The 10,305-nt window shown below is 59.3% G+C and overlaps 1 protein-coding gene across 1 annotated transcript; it reads left to right on the top strand.

Annotated features, from left to right (window-relative positions):
- Window positions 1–53: 53 nt before the first annotated feature.
- On the top strand, window positions 54–3,424 carry TREX2 (three prime repair exonuclease 2). Its single transcript, XM_027097902.1, is given in 5 exon segments — window positions 54–1,588; window positions 2,152–2,598; window positions 2,600–2,721; window positions 2,724–2,797; window positions 2,800–3,424. Coding segments are annotated over 4 exon segments (651 nt in total). The 5' UTR covers window positions 54–1,588; window positions 2,152–2,209; the 3' UTR covers window positions 2,866–3,424.
- The last annotated feature ends 6,881 nt before the right edge of the window (window positions 3,425–10,305 follow it).

Here is a 10,305-nt window from a genome sequence, read left to right as displayed (position 1 = left end):
CTCGGTTGTCTGCCCCATCCTGCCTGTCCCACGAGCCGCCGCCACTGCCTGTTAAGCTTGGTGATGCCTCGTCACGACCTCTGGCTGAATGCCGCCAGAGCTCCCCGCCCGCCCCCTGCCCCGTTCCGCTGCCTCCCCTGGGGCCGGCCTTGGGGATGCCCCGTGAGGTCTCCTTGCTGCCCCACGGCCTGGCCGCTGGCGCCCGCTGCGTCTGGGTCGCGGCCAGTGGAGCGTGTGCTTCCTCCTCCTTCCTCCCCAGGTCACCGGGCACTGGCCTGGGGGATTTTTGCCGGTGGCCTGATTGGTTGGCCAGGAAGCTGTTCTCTGCATCTCCCGTGAGCAGGGCGCCGTTCACAGCCACCTCCCTCCCTTCAAGCGCGGGAGCCGGCACCACTGGTGGGGCCCCGCCTCCCTGAGCCCAGCGTCAGGCGGAAGGCCGTGGGGGAGGGGCATCCCTCGGCGCTTGGTCGCCGCCTCGCTTGCGCCCACGCGGCCCTGCCCCTGCATCTGCACCTTCGTTTCCCCAAGGACCCTGTGGCTGCTGCAGGCAAGGAGGCTCCAGGGGCTGGGCGCTGGGCCCCCTCCCACCTGGGCTGCCAGAGCCCCCAGGCCTGGTCCCCTGCCTGCCTGGGGCATCCCCCAGATGGCTGCCGTGGGAGGTGGGAGGACGGGCAGGCCCCTGGGCACCGCAGTCCAGGTTCACTGACAGCTTTACAGACCAGGGGACTCTGGAAGACCTGCGGCAGGAGACTGGGCCTGTGAGCGCCCACTGCCGAGTGCTGGCATGTCTTGCCCCGGGAGGAGGTCCCGGGGATGAGGTCACCCGCTTCCTGGATCACGGAGGGCCGTCTCATTCCCCTCCTGTTCTGACTGTGCCCTTCACCCTCGACTGAGCCATTGGGGCTGGGAAGGCCCCGGAGCCTGGGGGCTGGGTGGCTCCGGGCTGCCCCCACACCCGATCTCACAGGGCTCGGTGGAGGGCTGCCCCCGCCTGCCTCGCTTCCCTTGCTCCTTCCCTGGCAGCCTCCGCTAAAGGCTCCTGAGAAGTTCTGGGTCCTTATATCCGAGAAACAGATACCATCTCTCATTCCTCGTGGAAGATGAGCCCGCACCAAGGCCTGTCCTTACAGCTCACTTCAGCTTCACGAGGGGCAACCGGCTCACTGGTGACGGTGGGGGGAGCTGTGCCTTGGAGATGCCCCTGTGGGAGATGCCCCAGCCTGGGGCTGGGTGTTGAACCTAAGTTACACTGGGAGGCAGGGCTGGGCGGAGGGCTCGGGCTTCCTCCTCGTGCCTGTGACAACACGTTCCTTCGGCCTGGGCTGCGCTGCTCGCTCGTTGTTGGGACCCCGCCTGCGGCCCAGGAGCTGGATTTCCGATCTGTAAACACGGGGCATGTGTCCCAGCGGCTGTGGGCAAGCGAGGGGGCCGCGAGCCGGCCACACAGGTCCTGCAGCCTCAGGCCTCCTGGTTGCCCGACAGGCAGCTGGGGGGAGGGGGGCGCGGCCACAGATTAAAGGTCACTCGGAGCAGCCTGTGTGGAGCCGGTTGCCCAACAGCCCAGGAAGCCGAGCAGCGCCCGCTCCTGGTAAGCCAGCGTGGCAGCTGCCGGCGGCCCGGAGACAGGCGGGGGTCTGGGTTGGGGCCAGCACCCGCGTGCCAGGGCACAGGCCAAGCCAGGGAGGCTGGGGATCACTGTGAGGGCTTTCTCAGGTGCCCCCTTGTGTGCGTCCCGGCAGCCGACCCCAGGGGTGCTGTGCCTGAGGCGCCTGGCCACTGTGTGTCCGTGACCATACCATCTTGGGCTGCACCTCCCCAAGTCGCCAGTGACATGGACCTGGCATGGTCTTCCTGTCCGTATACTGGAGGCAAGAGGCAGAGGCCTCTGGGCTGGGGTCTGGGCACATCAGGCCTTCCTTATGCTGTTTACTAGGTGGTAGTAGTGGGGATGGTCGGGGAGGGACTGAAGGACAAAAGGGATGGGGTGACAAGCCCCCTAGGACACCTCATCCTGGACAGAAGTAACAGGGCCTGGTCTCTGGGTCCCAGCTTGGGAAGTGGCAGGAAGTGAACCCAGAAGGATTGGAACCTTGGCCATGGGCACGGCTGTGGGTGGCCAACTCCAGGCATCCCCATCTCTTTGGCCCTCAGGTTTTGTGCCTCTTGTTTGGGCAGCTGTAGGCTTCACTGTCCCTGTGAAAACATCACCATGTCCAAGGGACCCCAGGCTGAGACCTTCGTCTTCTTGGACCTGGAAGCCACCGGGCTCCCCAGCGTGGACCCGAAGATCGCCGAGTTCTCCCTGTTTGCCGTCCACCGCTCCTCGCTGGAGAACCCCAAGCGCGATGAGTCTGACGCCCCGGTGCTGCCCCAGGTCCCGGATGAGCTCACGCTCTGCATGAGCCCGGAGCGCCCGTTCACTGCCAAGGCCAGCGAGATCACCGGCGTGAGCAGCGAGGGCCTGGCCAGGTGCCAGAAGGCCGGCTTTGACAGCGCTGTGGTGCGTACACCGCAGGCCTTCCTGAGCTGCCAGGAGGGCCCCTTGTGCCTCGTGGCGCACAACGGCTTCGATTATGACTTCCCCCTGCCGTGCACGGAGCTGCCTGGGTACGCTGCCGGCGCCGCGGGGCCTGGACCATGCTCACAGCCATGGCACCCGGGCCCAGGGCGGCAAGGGTTACAGCCTGGGCAGCCTCTTCCGCTGCTACGTCCAGGAGGAGCCGAGGGCCATGTGCACACCCGGCTCATGGTTTTTCTGCACCACGCTGCCGAGCTGCTCGCCTGGGCTGATGAGCATATGCCCTTAGCTGGGCCCGTGTCGAGCCCATGGACGTGCCACCCGACGGCCTGAGTCTCAAGGTCTGAGCCAGGGGCTCGGTAATGCTGCTGCCCAGGGTGACGAGGCGCACTCCCTGCAGCAGGGCAGTGCCAGCCTCCGCCGTTCAGCCGGGCCGTGTGGCCCGGAGCTGGACCTGGGCCAGTGCCTTGCCGCCCATCCTGGCGGGCCTGTGCGCCTGCCAGGCTTTCCCTGGCCCTGGCCTAACCTGCCCCTCAGCCCTAGAGCCTCCTCCCGGCCCCTCCCCCGGCCCGTGCCCTGGTAGAGGTTGCTGCCGCTGGCGCCCGCCCTCCACCCCGTCTTTCAATAAACATTGACAACCGCTCACCAGCTGGCTTTCGCTTGCTCTCCTCCCTACACCCTGCCCGGGGTGGGCCAAGAGGGAGCCAGGCCTGGGGCACGAGCAGAGCACCCCAGGGCTGCCCCCTTGTGGCCTATCTCTGCGGTGAGCCTGGTCGGGGAGCCGTCGACGTTCACAGCCTGGTCCAAGGGGCCGACAGGCTGGGGCTGTGGACCTCAGGCCATGGGCCTCTGCCCTGGCTGGTCTCCTACTGTGCCATCGATGATCACCCCTTCCCTGCCTTGTCACCCCAGAGACCTAAGAAATCAGCGAGCAGGACCTAAGGGACATCTGTGTGGCCCGAATCTGTGTCGAGGAGACAGAGGGAAGAGGGAGCTGCAGCCCCGGCCTCCAGGGGCAAAGCCCCACTCCTTCCTTTCCTGGAGCCTCTGTCCCAGCTCTGCGAGTGGCAGCAGGGTGAAATGATACGGTAGGTCCGGGGGGAGGGCGGAGGTGCTGGGGAAGGGCCTGAAAGGCACACGTCAAGCATGAGGGGTGGGTACCACGGGGGCTCCAGGCTGCCCCGCGCTCCAGGTGACCCAGAGCGTGTGGGAGAGGTGGCTGGCTGGCGCATTGAGGGCGACAGCTTGGAAGGAGCCCGTTCTGGGCCCCGTGTGCCTTGTGGCACAGCCCGATGAGGGCCGCGAGGCTGCTCGGTGCGAGGTCAGCTTCTCGGCAGCCGCCTCAGCTGGGGAGCCGGCTAACCTGCCTCTGGGGCCCCACCTGTGTCACCAAAGGATGGGGAAGGCAGGGGCGGGCTGTCCGGGACGCAGAGAGCAGGTGAGAAGGGGCGGGGGTGGGGTGGGGCAGCCACGACCAGGAGTGACTCACACGAGCAAAGCCTTGAGCTTTGAGCCGGCCGGGCTGTCCGGGAACACTGAGTGGGTCAGAGTGACTAGAGCCGCTGCAGTGTGCAAGGTGGCAGACTGGTGTGGCCAGGACACAGGCTGGCAGGGGTGGGGCGGCTACGCCATAAGGGAAAGAGCCACAGGGAACAGTTTGGGAGTGTGGTCTGTGCACTGCCCCCTGCCCCAGGAGAGCACCCACCCGGGAGAGGGCCAGGGCGGGGCCTTGGTCCAGGAGCCTGTGGCAGGTGGAACCAAGAGAGAGGGGCGCCGTGAGGATGCAGGCGGCCAGGGCCCCTCAGATCCCCTGGTGCCCGGGCAGGGCCCGCTTCCTTTATCTGACCGGGCAGGCTCCCGGCCACCGACTCAATGAGCGGTTGAGGCCAAGAGGGCCTCTCCAGGCCCGAGTGGGCGGGTCGAAGGCCTGATCTGTGGCCACTGCCGCTGTGGTCTCGGGTTTCGTGCCCTCTCACCTTTTGAGGGCCCAGGTGCTATTCCCTCACCAGTCCCCGCTCTCCTGGCCTCAGGTGCCCTCCCCAAGCCCATGCTCGGACTGGCCAGGCCAAGCCGTGTGCCTTCTGCGCCGAGAAGACAGGCTGGGACCTGCCCCCCTGCTGTCTGAAAGCTGTGATGTGCTGATACATGGTGACAAGTAAGCGTAAGCCTGTTTATGTGTGTGTGCATGCGTGCGCACGCGTGTGTGCGGTGTATTTATTTCTCTGTCTCTCTGTGTCTGTCTCTATACACATGCGCACAGATACATCCAGATACATCCAGACGTATGTAAGTTTATTATAAACTGTACTGACATAAAGGATGCAAGCACACAGTTTACAAATAAAATCTACAGTTTATATAAAATATACAATAAAATATACGATACACTGTTTGTAAATTCCATATGGCCGGTTGAGTCTCACCAAAACCCCTTCAGTTGACTTGACAAACTGTTGTATTTGTACCTGACCCACGGTTGCAACTGATGGCTGAGTGCGGTTCCCACATAAACACTGGTTGGTATTTTCACTGATCTTGCTAAGACAAAACTGAAACAACAAAGGTGTGTGTCGGAACCTCGCATGTTCCTTGGTGACATGAGCAAACTCTCTGCCGAATTGGATAGTAGTTTTTGATATTGGAAGTTTTTCCTTTTTTCTTTCTTTCTTTCTTTTTTTTTTTTTTTTTTGCTATTCACGGTGTAGTTACTACAGACTCAAGTCTACACAATCAACTGAACAATAAGAGATGAAGCCCTGGTTTGTAGGCTGTGCTGATTCCTGTGGGGTAAATCCTCCCACCAGGCCACGTTCAGGCTACTCATGTGGTTGAGAAGAGATTCTGGGTGGTGCACTGTGACGTGGGTACGAGGGGGGAAGTAAGACATGATGAATTTTGAGTATGTCCTTGGTTTTTTAATACGATTTAATTTTTAATCATGGTGGTGTTTAACAATCAACTCTCAAAATTCCCGAACTTTTTTTTTTTTTTTTTTTTTTTGCGGTACGCGGGCCTCTCGCTGCTGCGGCCTCTCCCGCTGCGGAGCACAGGCTCTGGACGCGCGGGCTCAGCGGCCATGGCTCACGGGCCCAGCCGCTCCGCGGCATGTGGGATCTTCCCGGACCCGGGCACGAACCCGTGTCCCCTGCATCGGCAGGCGGACTCTCAGCCACTGCGCCACCAGGGAAGCCCTAAATTCCCGAACTTTTAACGTCTATTGGAATGGCTAAAATACAAGAGACTGGCCATGCTGAGTGCTGGTGGGGATGGGAGATGGGACAGACCCTTAGGAAGGCAGTTTGGCTGGGTCTTAAGATGTTAAACATGCACCTACATAATGACCCAATGATTCCACTCCTGGGTATTTATTCACCCAAGAGAAATGAGTTCATGCGTCCACACAAAGACTCGTATACCTCTGCTCATGGCAGCTCTAGTCATCGCCACCTCGGGTCCCTGGGCCGGTGAATGGGGGGAGGGACCTCATGTATCCACGCTGCCGAACGTGGCTGTGCAGTAGACTGAGCTCTTGAGACCCAGCACTCTGAGGGGACTCACAGTGACTACGCTGCCCGTCAGGGCCAGACCCAAAGAGTCAACTCCACTGCTCCAGCTCGCCGTGGCCGGCCACCTGCCCCTCGTCAAGAAGCGTCACTGGCTCACAACCACATCCGTGTCTGCCAGTGGGGACGAAGCTGTGATCAGGAGCATACCTGACTGAAAACAGAACTATCCAGGCAGAGGGACAAGGTGACGAGGACAGAATCTGGACCGGGCCATGCAGAAGCCTGGAGCAGCAGCCTGGAGGCGTGTTTCCTCGGGCAGCCGCAGGCCGTGAGGCACCGTGTGCGCAGGACTTCAGCTTGTATCTTTATGAATCCCATCTGTCTGTCTTCTTTTGGGTCACTTTTTGTTCTTTTTTTCCTAATTTCTTAAGAGAAACACTAACCTCCTTTGTCAGCTTCCATCTTGAATAACTAAGGCACTCAAAGGCTGCAGTTTTGCCCTGAAGGAGATTTTCCTGCGTCCCATAGGTTTGCCATTAAATGTTCCTCTTTGCTTTGCATTAGGAGATGTTTTCTAATTTCAGTTTGCATTTCCTCACCCATCTACTGCTTGCATAGTAGAGTTTGTCTTAATTTCCAAGTTGCTGAGACTTTGTGGTCATTTTTATTGTGGATTTCTAATTGTTTTGGATAATGGTCTGAGGGTGTGCTGCTTAAGGTTTTTTGGGGGGGCTTCATTAGTTTTCTAGGGCAGCTGTAACTAAGTACCACAAATTGGAAAGAAATTTCCCTTTTTTATAAAGGCCCAGTCCTATTGGATTAGGACCCACCTTACCTCTTCTGTACTTGACCACCTCTGTGAATCCTGGTCTGCAAAGAAGGGTCACATGCTGAGGACTTGAGAAACAGGGCCAGTAGGACATCTATAGATGTGCGTGTGTGTATGCGCGCGTGTGTGTATGGAATCAGCTTATGCAGCTGTGGTCCGAAGGCCACCTGGAGGCAGAATCCCTTCCTCTTTTGTCAGAAGGCCTTCAGCTGACTGCACGCAGCCCGCCCACATTATGGAGAGCGATCTGTTCAAAGTCTACTGATTTCCCTGTTAATCCCACCTAAAAAATCCCTTCACAGTGACATCTAGACGGATGTTTGACTGAACACTGAGAACCGTAGCCTAGCCAGCTTGACACAGAAACCCTCCAGCACAATGACCTCGTCCGTGGAGATGGACCCGCACACTTTGCAAAGTGACCGCCCACCACTGATTCCTTCATCTCCTCTTCTTTCCTGAGGCCTCTGTCCTGTGTGGTGTGCTAGGCAGTTTCTGCGTCCTCACTCTCTTTTCCCTGCTGGGTGAGTGGCTGTGGCTGGGAACAGGACCCACTGGCTGCAGCGCCCCTGACCTGCACATGTCTCCAGATTCCAGCTTCCAGAGTTGCCCCCCTCCCGACGGAGTGTCCTGAGGGGAATTCAGGATGGAGAAAAACAGGGTACTGACCCTAGATAGTTAAGATGCATACCAAGGGAATGATTTCAGTGAGCCCAGACTCTTGAATCTCCCCAGACGTAGAAAAGCACGTCGTTAACTTGAGATGGCTGGTTTTGTGATTAGCAGTAATCTTTTGACGTTAGACTACATGTTTTTTGTTTGTTTGTTTTTTAAAGCAAAACTTCCTGTATATCGTGGCTCCTCCTTTACCTCTTTGGAACAGTTCCTCAGAGCTCTCTGAAGGCCTGTCTCCCGGGCTACAGTCCTCAGTAATGCCCACAAATAAAACATAATTCTCAACTTTTAGGTTGTGGGTTTTTTTGGTTTTTTTTTTCAGTCGACAATCCATTTCTGCTGTGGCTGGTTCCTTCTGTTCGGAAGCTTCTAAGAGGTTCTTGTTTTCCTGGGATTTCAGGAATGTTTGCTTGGCAATGCCTGGGCCTCAGGCACCCACTGGTTCGGAGCTTGGTGAGCCCACCCACTGTGTAGACGAGGGGTGAGCTGTGACAGTGACCACGGTCCCAGGGAGGCCAGGAGGGCAGGGCGGGGCCCCGCAACTCCGTGGGCCCAGCTCTGCCTGGCGTCGGTCCTTGCCCCAGACCTCAGATCCACGTCCTCCCACTTAGGCCCCCTCCCCGTGGACCCTGCCCACCCAGAGTCCTCTCCACGAAAGCGGAAAAGAAAGCAAACAGCTTCACTACTGATTAAGCATTAAACCCAACTGCCTGCCATGCCCATCTCCGGCCGCCGCTCATGAGATCGCCAGGCCAGAAGGAAGCCTCAGCCTTTTATCCAGCCAGGCAGTACTTCCTGAGATCGCCCGTCCTAGCTCAGGGCAAGTTCTGGTAATCAGGGTGGCCCTCAGTGCTGGAGAATTGCCCTTTATCCTCAGGACAATGAAAGCTTTCTCTTGGCCTGGAGGGGAGCTGGGGAACCTTCCTGAAGGTTTGCATTTCAAGGAGGTGGTGCCGGGGCTCTGAAGGAGAGCCCTCCTGGGCTGTAAGGCCGGCAGGAGGCTTATTTAGGCTTACAAAGATTTACAGACATCTCAAGTGGCCATTTGAGAGGTATGTAAATCATCTCCCTGATTCACAAAGGGGGCGGGGCTCACCCAAGAGCTCTAAGGACAGGGAGGTGAGAAAGGTCTCCTTCCAGCAGCTCGGCTGAAGCTTTGCCAGTCTCTCCACTGCCGGTCTCAGCCTGCAGGGCTCCTGCAGCCCCGCGCCGGCCCTCAGGCCCTCGGAGGCCTCCAGCCTGTGGGCTCGTTGGGCCGGTGACGGGGGAGCTCCGGCAGAAGGCTGCACAACGTCCCCCCTCGGCCGCCCTGTGGACCCTCAGGTGCTGCCCCACCGGACCCTCCTCTCCGGGGACACTCGGAAGTCTGATGAGCTGCGTGGCCTCTCCCTCACAAGGGCAGCTCCCTGCTTGGTGAAGGGCTCACGGTGGAGTGTCGCTTCTCACGGTCACCAAGCTTAGCACCACTGGGGCTCTGCGGAAAGGAAGTGCTCTCGGCAAGCCTGCAGTAAGCCTTCCCGGGACGGGATGGGTCGTCTCTAGAAAGGCCTAGCGCGAGGCCGTCACCCAAAGGGGTCAGCGGACCCCATCCGTGTCGGCCGAGGTGTGGGGCGGGGTGGGGGCAGGGCGTGGCTGGTTGTTGTAGCTGCTCCAGGCTGGAAACCACGTGGCGAAGAGCCGGCCGGGAGTGCGGGCACGAGGACCGGGCAGCCCCCGAGGCCCAGCCCCGCAGAAGGATGGCTGGTGACGGCGGCTGGGGAGGATGGGCCAGGGGGCCAGGCGGAGGGAGGCAGGAGGAGGCTGGAAAGCTGGAAGCTCTCTGCTCGCTCACTCCCTGACCCCGGCAGCTTGGGTACCTGGAGCACCTCACCTGCCCGCCAGGGCACGTCAGGTAGAGAACCTGGAAATCCTGCTCGTGGAGAAAGAGGAGAAAAAGCAAGGAATCAACCTTTCCCCTCACATGTGCCTACCCTGGCCCGGGCCCCACGGTGGTGATGAGAGGGACCCAGCAGTCGGGAGGGAGCCTCGGCTCTTGGTGATGTGAGCAGATTCTGCCGTGGGAGAGCCTGGGTGCTGGGCCCTGCCCCTACCCACCCTGATCCCCAACTCTGTGACCGGAAGAATTACCTCACAGGTCAACCTCAGTTTCCTCCTTTGTAAAATGGAAACAGTACAGTGGTGCCAGGAGGATGGATCGCACCCAGGGCTGGGCACGTAGCAGCTGGGCAGTGAGCGTCAGCTGTGATACAGCTCCTGCTGCTTGGAACCCTGGCCTAGATGCTTGGCATATCCTCTTCTCGTCATGGCCTCTGACCCTACACGCCGCCCCTGCGCACTGCCTCCCTCCCTCCCCAGCTCCCTGGGCTTCGGAATGTTCCTGTCTCTAAATGGGGGCCTCCATGTCCTAATACCTGGACTCTGTGAATGTGACCTTATTTGGAGAAAGGGTCTCTGCAGACATATGACAAATCTTGAGATGAGGTCCTCCTGGATTAGCTGGGTGGGTCCAAAATCCAATGACAGATATCCTTACAGGAGACAGGAGAGGAGACACAGACACAGAGGAGGCGGCGAAAGATTTGATGGGACACATCGCCCAGGAAGATATGAGTGTGGCTGACAAGGACGCTAAAAGGTGCTCAACATCGTTAGTCAGCAGGGAAATGCAAATCAAAACCAACGTGATACCACTTCACGCCCACCAGGAGGCCTAGAATCAAGAAGATGGACAAAAACAAGTGTTGGGGACGACATGGAAAATTGGGCCCCTCATACAC

This window comes from Aethalodelphis obliquidens, unplaced genomic scaffold (assembly GCF_003676395.1).
Source record: "Aethalodelphis obliquidens isolate GAN/ISIS:26980383/991018 unplaced genomic scaffold, ASM367639v1 scaffold118, whole genome shotgun sequence".
Classification (NCBI taxonomy): domain Eukaryota; kingdom Metazoa; phylum Chordata; class Mammalia; order Artiodactyla; family Delphinidae; genus Aethalodelphis; species Aethalodelphis obliquidens.
This window is presented reverse-complemented; position numbering and strand designations above follow the sequence as displayed.